Consider the following 13,939-nt stretch of genomic DNA (forward strand, 5'->3'; position numbering starts at 1 on the left):
TAGTTTGCTGACCCAGCCATGTGGTGCCAGGAGCAGTGCCAGCAGTAGCCAAGTAGCTAGTAAAAGTTAAGTTAGTAATAAAAAGAAAAAAACAAGAATGTGAATTTCCTTTCTGGGCTCTAGTGCAGTGTGTATTTCTTTTTATAGAGCTCTATGGAGATCACTTAGAATTACTTAACACTTAAGGCCTTAATACTAATAAACACAAGCCAAAAAAAAAAATCACCACAGTCAGGTGCAAGGGTGCATAAGTACATGTGCTTTGAGTGACCAGGGTTCAAGTCCATGATGGCTAAATACGGCGGCTTCTTGTATTCTTTCCATCTTGTAAACTCCTCTGACCGTGTGTTCATACCAGAGTATAAAAAGAAATTTTTTATTATTATTATTTTTTATTTAATTGTGGAGTAATGTTATGAATAGAAAACTTGATTATAAGTCAGTAGAAGGGTTGTGGAGAACAGCCTATATGTGGAAATTTGACTGTTAAGCTAAATAGATTCAAAATTTGGAAGATAGGAAATGGTTATTGTTGAGTAATCTGGCGATTATTGAAAAGGGTATTGATTAGCTAATTAAGTTTTTTAATATGGAGTTGTTTGCCAATCACATAATGGACATGATTTGTCAGTTATGAAGTGGATCAAACTTCTTAAAAAAAAAAAAATTATGGACAATAGCTCAATTTTATTATTTATTTAATTCATTTATTACAAGACATATCTGTTACTTCTTCACGTATTTCATTTTCATCTTCTGAATCTTCTGCACTGCTTTCCTATATAACAAAGTGAAAAACAAATTACACTAGTTTACAAATTTAAGTTTGTTCACTGGGGTTTGAATTTCAATAGGTCCTACTGCTGAAATATGTTGCTGTGATTTCAAATATGACTTAAGATTTTTTTCTATCAAATCCAGATACATCACAATTTCAGAAATAAAAAAGTATTGTTTTTTACGAAAGTATATAACTTTATTGTATTTAGTAATGGCAAATTAATAGGATTACATTTTCATATATCAAAAAATACGTATATACTAACAAGTATTAATCAAAATTCTGAAACTTTCATTAATCAAACCTTCATCTCTTTGTTTGAAAAGAACTTTTTTCTTTTATGTACAGTGCCAGGTTTCTCTCTTTCTAAACACCAGCAGTAGTCGGCCATCATGGTTGTATTCCACCTTCCCTGGTACCTCTGCTCCATTCCCTGTAAGTCCCTATGGAATCTCTCCCCTTGTTCTTTGCTCATCTGTGCAAGATTTTCGGGAAAAAAAATCAAGATGGGCATGCAAAAAGGGAATTTTGATGCTCATATTGCAACCTAAATTGCTAAGCTTTTCGAGCATATTTTGAACAATTTTCTCATAATCCTGTGATTTATGATTTCCTAGAAAGTTTCCCATTACACTTTTAAAAGCAATCCAGGCTTCCCTTTCAATGTCAATCATAGTAGTTTCAAACTGACCGTCTAAAACCAATTTTCTAATTTGGGGACCAATGAAGAAGATACCTTCCTTAAGTTTTGCATCAGATAAACTGGGAAATTTACTGCAAAGGTACTTAAAGCAGTTGCCATCCTTATTCAATGCTTTAACAAATTGCTTCATTATGCCTAACTTGATATGCAGTGGAGGTAAAAATATTTTATGTGGCTTCACCAAACTTTTGTGCACAATATTTTTTGACCTCGGTGTAAGATTGTGCCTCCAAGGCCATTGCTTCTTTGTCCAATGCAGCGCTTTAGCTCTGCTATCCCATTCACAAATAAAGCATGGAATTTTAGTGTACCCACCCTGTTGCCCTCACAACATACATAACACTTTTAAGTCTCCATATAATTGCCATTTGTGATCTTGATATTTAATTTTCTCCAGAAGCAACTTTAGATTGTCATAAGTTTTTTTTTAAGTAGACTGAATGAGCAACTGGCACAAATGTGTACTTATCTCCATTATACAAGAGAACACCTTTTTAACTAGTCTTAGAAGAGTCTATAAATAGTCACCATTCACTAGGAACACAAGATGGAGCTCCTAAGGCACTTATTAAACCAACGATATCACTGCAATATATGAGAGGACCTTCTAATACAGCAGACAAAACAATTTGTAAACTTTTACCATTTGTGACAACTTATTTATGCAAACATGGGTTTGCCAAATACTGGGACAAAATCAAAAAAGAGAAACAGACTTGACACTTCAGGTGTCAGATATTCGCTGTCAATCTCTCGCAGCAGGTCTCTCATTAGAGTCACTGAATAAGTGTTTTTTAATTTGGAGTCTTAATAATACTTTTTTTTAGTTTAAAATTTTAATAGTAGCAATTATTTTTGGTTCTGCTATAATACAGTACACACATACAAACAACCAAAAAAAAAATCCTCTCTTAGCATTCTATACCTACAATAATCTTAGGGTTATTGTAGGTATAAATTTGTTCCTTTCGGCCAAAAAGGTTTTCAACCTTTTTGGCTGAATGGAACAAATTTGGCCCTAAATGTTTGTTTGTTTTAATTATAAAAAGGAGTTTGTTTTAATTATATAAAAAAAATATTTTTTAATCTTATTTTACTAAATTGAAAGTGGTGTTCTATTAATTAAAATTTGCTAACTCAATTACAAAATATCAAAAAAATAAAAATAAAATAAAATAAACATGAGAAACCAATAGTTTTTATTGTATTTAGAACTTTCAAGATCATCCATCCCCCTAAATAGAAACACATACATAAGTGGCAGGTGCCACATGAACACCCTGTTGTTTTGTCACCTGTTCATGTTTAGTTTTTTTTTTTTTTTTTTTTCAAAGTGAGTAAAACCAAAGATTTATGGCAAGAAAGATAGATACTATCACTCACCTGGCATCTATTAATCTATTAAATGTCAAACAAAATATTAATTTCTCATAATTCATAGCATATGGAAATAAAAACAGAAAATACTGTATAATCATTTATAGAATAATGGTGTGTGTGTGTGTGGGAGGGGAAGTACACAAGAGGATTTCATTTAATTTCCGAATTTAAAAAAAAAAAAAAAATTATGCCAAGGAAAGCCAAAACTCCTTATTTAACTTAAGTTAATTAAGTAGATAATTTTTTTTTTTTTTTTTTTTTTTCATTTTAATATTTGACTGGTTTAATTTTCTTTACAGAATATCTCTGTAAAAATTAATGAAATTTTATTTTTTCAGAGATTGCTAAAAGCTGTCTGCAGGCTCATACTTATAATTTTCTTTAGATTAAAAAGATTTTCCCATTATGAAAATATTTTTCTTTTAAGTTATTGCCAAAAATATATTAATAAGTACTACTTAAATTTCATTTAAGTACTACTTAAATTTCAACTGTTCTGTAGCTCAACATAAGGCGAAATTTACTTGGGTGTAGTAACTCCAGTGTCCCGGACCAATGAAATTACTGTAGTTATTGCTCTTTTCATTTATTGTGTTTAAATTTATTTATATTCCTATTATTTATACAGGAATATCCCATTTAAACATCCAGCTATAACAGGAGATGCCCAACTACCAATCTTGATTTGCAAACACTAATGTCATGATTAAAATACTTCATGAACAAAATCAGGGCCCTGTGCTTTTAGAAACTCATTATAAGTAGTAATTATATAATTTCTGTGCCCCATCAGACTGCTTGTCTTCCAGCCTCACCAAGACAAACTGTAAATCAAAGTAAAAGCGGGAGCCGATTTTCATTTTTCTGAACAATGAAAACAAAAATTAAAAGTCACAATAAAATTCATATAAATCTGTAAAATAAAGACATGATTAGGTCACACTTTGTAACAGCTAATCCATAAACAGAATGTTTGTTACTTCTTGAATATTCATAAGGTTCTCCAAAAGTTATTTTTGAATTTTTAGCATTCATGTTTATCATTTTATCTTGATTTCTTTTTCTGGCTTATCAGCATAACCCATGTAAACAACATGTTAAGGTCTGTGAACATCTTTTATACATTTTTGGTGATCTATACAAGGTGTGGCTATTAAATAACAAGATTGCATGTGCAGCCACTACACACCAAGTGCCACCTGTGAAACAAAGGCACAGAAGTTGATCTTCTAACATGCTCATTCACTTTTTCAGTGAGACAGGTTTTCATTACCTTGGTGTTTTTGAAGTTTGCTGGAAAAACGACTGACAAAAAAAATCAAACAATGAATCATTCTCAAATTTTTAACAAAACTAAAGAAAACTACGTCAAGAGCTTGCATGTTTAAATGCCATAAAAGATTTTTAGAAGGAAGAGAAAATGTGAAAGATGATGAATAACCAGGCCACCTGGTATCCACGAAAACTGATGAAAATGTGGACTGGGTAAGGACATTGATTAGAAGTGATTGTTGGTTTAAGAACTAGAATGGCTGCATCAGAACTCAATAATGGATGAAGAAACAATTAGATGAATTTTAACTGAAAATTTAGGCATGAGTAAGTGTGTGCCACAATGGTGCCAAAAATTTTGAATGAAGATCAAACAATAAGAAGATTCCAAGTTTGTGAAGATGTTTTTTTTAAAAAAACTGAAGATCCAGACTTTATGAGTACTGTAATTACTTGCAATGAAAGTTGCCTGTTTCAGTATGACCCAGAAACTAAATGACAGCCAATGCAATGGAAAACAAAACAATCCCTCACACTAAAAAAATGTAAGAATGTCAAAATCAGAAATGAGAACCATGCCTCATTTTCTTCGATATTAAAGGAATTATTATGGCTAAATATGGCCCACCAAATCAGACTGTCAAACAAACAATACTACATTAAAGTTCTGACAAAGCTGCATGAAAAAATTCAAAGGAAGAGACCTGAATTGTCATCTGTAGGCACTGGATCAACCAGAACAATATTATATGATCGGTAAACCTACAGAAGGATATTAATATTCATATTTGATCAAAGTGTACTGAATTCCTATATGATTTAACAATTACTATGAGACTTACTATTATGCTGTTATTCACTTATTATAACTCATATTTTTCACTGCTCTTTGCTTGTGATGTAATGTGCACCTTATGCACATTACATCACAAGCAAACAGCATAACATAAACTATAGAATAACAACATAACATTATTGTTATGATGAATAACAACCTAACAGTATCATAGTAATTGTTATGAATAGTAGCATAACACTAATTGTTATGATGTAATTGACTTCATAATTCTCTAGTAATGCAATAGAAGTGCTTATAAAGACAGCGGTAACCTGATTATTCATGTATGGGCTATGCTGATTCAAGGAAGCCAGGTTTAATTAGAATCAGCCTAAAAAAGTCACCTAGTTTCACCACACACTTAAATTTACCTATGCTCTCCATGGAGTTTAAGTTATTTCAGTTAATGACCCTTTGGTTAAAATAATTTTTTTATATATTTAGTCTACTACCCTTTCTTAATTACACTTGACCTCTAATTTGTGCCACCCATTGTAGAAGAAAAAATATATGCCATTATTTAATTTAAGGCTTTGAAAAACTTAAATACCTTGATAAAGCTATTATTTAAAGCTTTAAGGTTTTCATACTATAGGAATTAATTCAATGTCTTTGATTACATTTTATTGAGGATATTGCTAATTAAAAAATCCAAAAGAAAATTACAAATGTTAGCATACCAAACTCTCATTATCATTCTTTTGTGCCCAGGATTTTAAAATATTTGCATATGTACGATGTAGTGGTGTCCTCACAAATATGTCATTGTACTTTTGAGACAGCTCATATGACCTTAAATATACTTCTTGAAGCCAGCTCAGCATGCTTTTTTATTATTAAAGAATCTACATCACATTTTGGATTTTACTTTACAAGTAAAACAGTCTATATTTAGCAATGAAAATTAAAATCTCAGCTGGCCAATAAAATAATATTGATGATGGTATATCAAGCTTAATTTCCAAGTTTACAGATGATACGAAGGTTGGCAGGGTTGTTAAGGACACTAATGACAGTATGCTGCTGCAACAAGATTTAGAAAAGTTGAGCAGATGGCCTGAGAGGTGGCAAATGAAGTTTAACATTGACAAATGTAAAGTACTACATATGGGAAGCAGCAACTCCAGAGTGAAGTATCAACTCTGTGGTACTACACTGACAGTGGTAGAGAATGAAAAGGACCTGGGGGTAATTGTGCAGTGCAGGCAGATATGAAGTTTTCTGAGCAGTGCAGATGGTCTGCAAGGGTAGCTCATAGTGTCTTGTCAATGATATACAGGAATTTTTCTAGCAGGGATAAGGTGGTGATTATCCCCTTATAAAAGGAAATGGTCAGGCCACACGTTGAGTACTGTATACAGGTCTGGAGGCCTCATTTTAAGAAGGATGTAGAGCTGTTGGAACAAGTACAGAGAAGGGCAGCAAGATTAGTGAATGGAACAAAGGGTTGCTCTTACGAAGAAAGGCTTAAATTTTGCAAATTACAGTGTCTGGAGACTAGGCACCTGCGAGGTGATCTGACTGAGGTGTATAAAGCCTTGAATGGCTTGAGCATGTTCAATGCTGATGGAATTCTTCCTCTTGCTCAGAATAATCATTTGAGAGGACATAAATTCAAATTGAGAAAAGACAGATGTAGGATAGATGTGCGGAAGTTTGCCTTTAACCAGCGGGTGGTTGGTTGGTGGAACAGACTTCCATCCTTTGTTGTGGAAGTTGATAGCCTAAATAAATTTAAGGCTGAGCTGGACAGGTACTTGGAACGAATGGAGGGGTGAAATGGGAGCATGTTTTTTTTTTTTTGGCTGATGCTGCATAAGCTTGCTTTCTTGCATCATATGCCTCTACTAATGCTAATGAGTCATAAAATAAAATTTAAACAAAAGAAAAAGAATTAACAAGTTAAGCTTAAATTGAGGTTTTTTTTTTTTTTTTTTTTTTTGAGATTTGAAAGAGTATAAAATATTTGTTGTTGTTGTTGTTGTTATTTGGTTTTTAGGAACATTAGCAACTAAGGCCATATTGCTCCGGGATATGTGGTGGTCATTCCCTGACCTTTCCGCATCCTCCGTATTTGGTGGTGACGGGCTCGAACCCCAGTCTAATCAAGAAGCGTGTGCTACGCACTGCTGCTCCTTCCCACCTGGCTACGGAAGAGCCCTATAAAATATTTGTACACGTGATTAAATTTAGCAAATGAGACATTAGATAACACATTTATTTAACAGTGTGGTATCCATTTTTTAGTAATAATTCGAATGAGGGAATGCTATCGTTTAGAGAGAAGCCTTGCAGATGAAGAACAAACAAAATTAATATTAGATAAGTAATTCAGTATTAGTAATTAGTAATTAAAAGTGGCAAATGATGCAAGGAAGCAAACTTATACATTATAAGCAAGGGGAGGAAAAACCTACCCACGTTGGTCTTTCCTGTTCAGCAATTTGTCTAATTCCTTAATCAATCAATCACTCTTTGGCTGAAAGCAAATTTTCTCACATTTATCCTAAAACCATCCTTTTTCAATTTAAATTTATGCCCCCATTTTATATTTCACCTGGGCTAGAGTTAAATGCAATCTGCATTTAACTTACTCAATCCATTTAAAGCCTTAAACATCTCAATCGGATTCCCACATAGGTGCTGCAATTTGCAGAACTGAAGTCTTTTATGGTAAGAGTATGCTTTTGTATCCCTGATTAATAGCTCTTCTCTCGTTAATAGCTCTTCTCTCGCTCTCTGCACCCATTCCAACAGATTCCCATCCTTCCTAAAATGAAGCTTCCACACCTATATGCAGTATTCAGTATGTGGCCTAACCCTTACCTTATACAATGGGACAATTACCTCCTTGTCCTTGCTGGCAAAATTCCTGTATGTCACTGACCAAAACCCATGACTGTCTTAGCAGCCTGTCTACACTACTCAGAAAACTTCATGTCAGATTGTACATTCACCCCCAGGTCTTCTTTCTCCACTACCTTCAGTGTCGTACTACTTAATTGGCATATTAATCAAGATTAATTCTGGAATATGCAGTACCTTGCATTTTTCAATGTTGAACCTCATTTCTCAGATCTTGTTGCAGCATCCTACAGTGATTGCTGTCATTAAACACCTTGCCAACTTTTGTATCATCTGAGTATTACAACAATAACAGCTTTTAGTTATCGACATGTATACAATTATGTGAATAAGAAAACAACTTTATTACTAAATATACTACCACTCTTATACCACGTGAAATTAATAATATAGTTTATTAAGCTATTAGCCTAATCTACTATATATTAAGGTAACGTTTCAGTTATCTTACCGATACCCATCATCAGACCGGGCTGTTGGGGGAACAAAAATAGAAAGGGTTACAAATTTGAATACAATTACCCTTTTGAAAATCATTAAGAATATTGAAAACAATAAAAGGGCTCAACACAACTCTGAGGGACTCCACTAATAACATTAGTCCAAGAAGAACAGTACCCATTAATAACTACACTCTGCTTTCTACCATACCACTCAACCATCCCCTTTATCTATAGCAGTAACTTGTCTCTAATGCCACACTGCTGCAATTTCTACAGCAGTCTTTCATGTGGAACAGTATCAAAAGCTTTACTGAAATCTAAGTACACAGTATCAAAATTATTTTTTTGCATCCAGTTCCTTTATTACTATATCGTATCACCCAGTCAGATCAGCCAGACAGGATCATCCCTGATTGCTGCATTCTGTCAAGGTGCCGCTGCAATACTTCTTTGATCACTGACTCCATTATTTTCCCTGAAACAGAAAGCAAACTTAGAGGTCTATAATCACTTCTCCATTTGATTCCCTTTATAAACAGGGAAGACATTTGCACATTTCCAATCTATAGGAGCTCCCGCTGAGGTCCAAGGATGCTCTCATAATTATGGCTAAAGGCTTACTTACCTCTTTCGCTGCTTATTTTAATACAGTTGGATAGATTCCATCAGCCCCAGAGGCCTTATTTACTTTTACCCTCAACAATTTCTCTCCCACTTTTCTTTCCATTATCACAAAATCATTTAGCTCCCAGTTATTAGTTGGCACACTTCTGATATGTTCATCTGTAAACACTTCTTCATGCATGAATGTAGATGCAAAAAGTTTATTCAGTTTGTCAGCAATCAGAACAAGGTCACTAATAGTTCTACCATTCACATCTAGTGAATCAATGTGGTTAATTTCTTTCCTTCTGCTGTTAACATAAAGAATTCTTTGCTGCTTTTCTTTGCATTCTTAGCCAAGGACTTATGATAATCTGCTTTAGCTTGCCTAACTCCCTTAGTGACCTGATTGCAGACTAGTTTGCACTTACTGAATGTTTCCAAGTCACCTACTAATTTATAATTATCCCACACATTTTTCCTCTTTGTTTTCATCTGAAATACATTTAGGTTGAACCCATGAAATGTATCTTTTAGTTAGTATGAAAAGTTTGGTAACTTTTATAATTATTTCCATGAATATTTTTTGTTTAGAATTTGTAATTAGTCCCACTGAAAATAATTTAAAAACTCTCTAAGACCATTGAAATCCCTTAACTTTGTCCCTTAACTATAGCTCTTCATCATACACATAGCGGTCATTTGTCCCATAACATATCCCTGCCCTCCCTTTTGTTTTTCCATTTCTTATGTCACACCAGATTGACTCAACATTAGTGTCTACCTATGTCAACTGGCAAACACTGCAATGATGCACTACCTCAAGAATCTGTGCTTCTTAGGATATAAATTGATATAGTCTAAAGGTTAAAATTAATATTAATAAAATACTCATAAGTGTTTTAAGATTAATAATAGGATGAATAAATATCAGGATTAATAATAGGATGAAAAAATTGGTCCTTTTCAATTTAACTTAATGAAATTAGAAACCACTAATTCATGCATTAATTATCTAATACCAACAAAATCTGCAGACAATGGCTTCAGGTTTGTTGAATAGACATTTTGAGAACTAAACTAGAGAAAGACAATATTTTGCACTTTAGTTTAGCTTGCCAACTGGATCGTTGGCATCTAACTTACATGTCTTTTGGTTTGTTTATTTCCTTGTTATTGGGATAACTGTATTTAAGACATGTTTCCTATAGTCATGTCTTAACAGAATATCAATGGTTCTTTTGCTGTCAGCACACCATGATAGAAATGTGAGTGTCTGGGAATTTCCACAGAGCCAATGCTTGATTCACGCTGTGCAAAAGCAGAATTTGTCTATTGGGTTAGGAAGAATAGAGTTTCTTGCTTGTTTCTGGTAGCAGTTATTGCATTATTCTTAAGTGTGCCATTGTGCTTCCCTGGTGAGTGTAGGCTTCTGCTAATTCATTTCTGAAATTTTAAAATTTTGCTCACTCATATGCAGGTGGCACCTTGTCAACATTACTGGTTGCAGTTTGCAACTTTCTCTTTAATGTACAGTGGAACTTCTCTATTACAAAGATTTTAAAGAATTTCTCTATATTACGAATTTTTTTGCAAAACATTGCACCTTGAAACGAAATTACATGTAAAATTAATCCCATATAGCAAAGTGTTAGTCTCTCTATAACGAATTTTTAAAAAAATTAGTAAAAGCATTTTGGAAGATTTTCAAGCATTTACTGCTAAACAGCCGCTCAAATATATGGCCTCCTTCTCTCCGAAATTGCTCATTAGCATCTGCAATTAATCATCCTTTTAGTGAACACTTGTGGCCATTGACGCTCGTAGGAGGGTCTTTGTTTCATTTTTGTTACAGTTATAAAACCAAACGGGTTTTCTTAAGTGGTCATAAATTTTACAATAAATAGGGTAGATTTGTAAATTGATGTTGGCTAAGGGGAAAACGAAATTCGCTGCGGTAAATCTGTAGCGTGCTGCGGCAGCAATACATAGAATACTACCATAGTCAGTTTTTAGTAACACCTACTGAGTGACATTTGCTTCTCACCTCAACTGTACCATGTGACCTTCCTGTCAATCATTATATGATATGGCCATTCTCATCTAACTGGACTCCCAATAGATGGTTTTCACGAATTTTTTTTTTCTTTTTTTTTTAATTTCGTTCTTTTAGAACAATTTGTCATCAATCACATGGGCTATATGATCTTGTATTTTATTTTATTTTTCTGAAAAGTAACATGCAGCATACATTAACCATAAATTTTCTTTCGTGTACATATGAATGAAAGTAGAATAAAAGAAATTCACAAAGTCGTATATTTCTTCAAAGTGATCAATGGGAAAAGTCATGTGATACTGTTGAATTGGGAAGCAAATGTCATCGAGTATTCGGCAATAACAATTCACTATATGGCCAGTGCAGCGAAGTTTGTGGTGTATGTATCGACAAGAGCTGCAGTCGAGTAATTTTTACAGTTGCGGAAACAACGTCGAAGAGAAAAAGTGTTTAAAGTATTAATTTAAGTGTTTAAAGTGTTTAAGTATTAATGATAAAGTAAAGATTCTTCATGATACTGACCAGGGTTTTAAGAAAAAAGATATTGCAGAGAAATATGGCATACCTACAAGCAGTTTATTTATGATTTTAAAAAATCGAGAATCAATTTTAAATGCAATTGAAGGAGGAGCAGACAAGAAGTGAATTAAGTTGTGTATATACGAAGATGTTGATAAAGCTGTTCCAAAATGGGTGCAAATGATATGTGAAAAGAATATACCAATATCAGGTCCAATGATTAAGCAAATGAAATTTGCACAGTCCCTTGGACACAGAGTTTAATGTGAGCACTGGGTGAGATAAATTTAAGAAGTTCCACAGAATTGTGGAAAAGGTTATTTGTGGAGAAAGTGTTAATGTAAGTGAAGAAGATTGCAACAGTTGGAGGAACAATACCTTAAAGAAGATTTTGAAAAATATGAACCTAAGGATGTTTTTAATGCTGACGAAATGGGTTTATTCTTTACATGTTTACCGAATAGAACACTTGCTTTTAAGGATGATAAATGTTTTGGCAGAAAACAAAACAAAGAAAGAATCACTGTGCTAGTTGGAGCAAATATGACAGGAAGTGAAAAATTAAGACTTTCAGTCATCGGAAAATCAAAAAACCCAAGATGTTTTAGAGGCACAAAATCTTTGGAAGTTGACTACACCTTTAATAAAAAAGCATGGATGACAAGTGATATTTTTGAAGAATGGATATTAAAACTAGACAAGCGTATGAAAAAAGAAAAATCGTGTTGGTAACTGACAACTGTCTGACACATCCTGCCAGTATTTCCGCCAAAATTAAAAGTGTGAAGTTGTTGTTTTTACCACCAAATGTAACGTCAAAACTCCAGACAATGGACCAAGGCATTATTAAAAATTTTAAATTTCATTATCGATAGAGAATAATAATGAAGATTGTCAATGCGTTATCAGAAAATATAAACTTGGAGGTTACAATTAACCTTAGAGATTGCATCTCTGAACTGGCAAATGTTTGGACAAATGATATCACTGAGTACACTATTCAAAATTGTTTTTCGAAAGATGGATTTGCATTGAATACAGAAGTCGAACAACAACTGGACGAACAAGATGAACTGCCCCTTTCACAACTGAAAAACTTTTGGACATTAGAATCATCCGGAAACATTGAAAATGAAATACTGCTGAACAGTGTTAGACGCATCAGAACAACCCGTAGAAAAGCCAACTCGTGAAGAAATTATTCACGCTTTTAAAACGGTCCATATGGGTCTACAGTTTTGTGAAAATGTTCCTGATAATGTTTTTAATGCTCTGAATAAATGTGAGGTTTTCTTTGAGAATCAGACATTTTTTAATTGTACTGTGCAAACGAAAATTACAGATTTTTTTTAATTTGTGATACTTACTGGCAAAAATTGTGTAAACGTAATTTAAATAAGTATGTTTTTGAAATAAAATACATTAAAAATAAATGTAGATTCGTTTTCATTTTCTAATTAGATAATTTCTAATAAGAAAGATAGTCTGTATAACGAAATTTCTCTACAATGAATTTTTTCACTGGATTTAGCGAATTTGTTATAGGGAAGTTCTACTGTATTTTAATTTCACAAAAATGATTAAGTTTACAATATTAGAAATTAAAAAAAATTAAGCCGCTATATGTCTTAACCCAAACCTGGCACAATTCATGATCATCACAAAATGCATTTACTGTTTTTTTTCGATTTTTTTTTGGTTCTACTCCTCTTTTATAGCCTATTAAAATAATGACTTTGACAAAAAAAAAAAAAAAAAAATTCTGCCAATGGATGATTCAATAAAATGACTGGCTCATTCATTGAAGTGATGATCACAGAAGGCTCAGAATAGTACATTGCTGTGAAAAGAAAAGAAATGTCTGCTTTCATTTATGATCCTTAATAGCCATGGCTGGATTTGCATTTCTTTTTTTTTATAGCCCAGTTTTAAGCAGGACAAAAAGTCTTGTGAAACGCACTGATCTTCAACTCTTTTTTGGCAGTGGAACCATTTGGCAAACTCAGTTTTTTTAAATCTCGGTGCAGGTAGTTCCCGACTTTACGAGTTAATTCATTCCTAGTGAAAACTCGTAAAGCGGGAATTGTTTTCCCATAGACATAATTTTAAAATCAGGGGTTACGTTCTCAAAAATGAAATTAGTTAGCTAATTAGTTTATGCTTAAACAATGATTAATTTATCCAAGGAAATAAAAACATAGCTTCTAAATTCAAGAAAATTATAATAATAAAGAAATTATTTATGACTTACAAATGTTAAAGAATGTTTATTCTTCATCATCATCGACTAAATGCACACTCATTGATCACTCATTGTTGGTCTGTTGGAGGCCAAGGAGTCGTCTTCTTCAGAAATATGTCGAGTCGTTTGTTTCCAAGATATTCTCTTTTCTTTATAAATTTCATGATAGCATGCATAAGCATTTTTTAAATCTGTAGCAACTTTCCTAGTACACTCCAAATTTGAATCTTGTGA

At 33.1% G+C, this 13,939-nt stretch overlaps 1 protein-coding gene across 1 annotated transcript in view; it reads right to left on the reverse strand.

The window, feature by feature from the left end:
- Window positions 1-703: 703 nt before the first annotated feature.
- LOC150089644 (pseudouridylate synthase 1 homolog) overlaps window positions 704-13,939 on the reverse strand; it is a 130,640-nt gene continuing 117,404 nt past the window's right edge. Inside the window, exons 11-12 of the mRNA XM_090390062.1 lie at window positions 5,655-5,799; window positions 704-778 (exon numbers count right to left, since the gene is read on the reverse strand). Coding sequence (XP_090246188.1) covers window positions 704-778; window positions 5,655-5,799 — 220 coding nt within the window. The remainder of the gene's footprint in view (window positions 779-5,654; window positions 5,800-13,939) is intronic.

This window comes from Mastigoproctus giganteus, chromosome 2, assembly GCF_048544385.1.
Source record: "Mastigoproctus giganteus isolate SK-2022 chromosome 2, ASM4854438v1, whole genome shotgun sequence".
Classification (NCBI taxonomy): Eukaryota; Metazoa; Arthropoda; class Arachnida; order Uropygi; family Thelyphonidae; genus Mastigoproctus; species Mastigoproctus giganteus.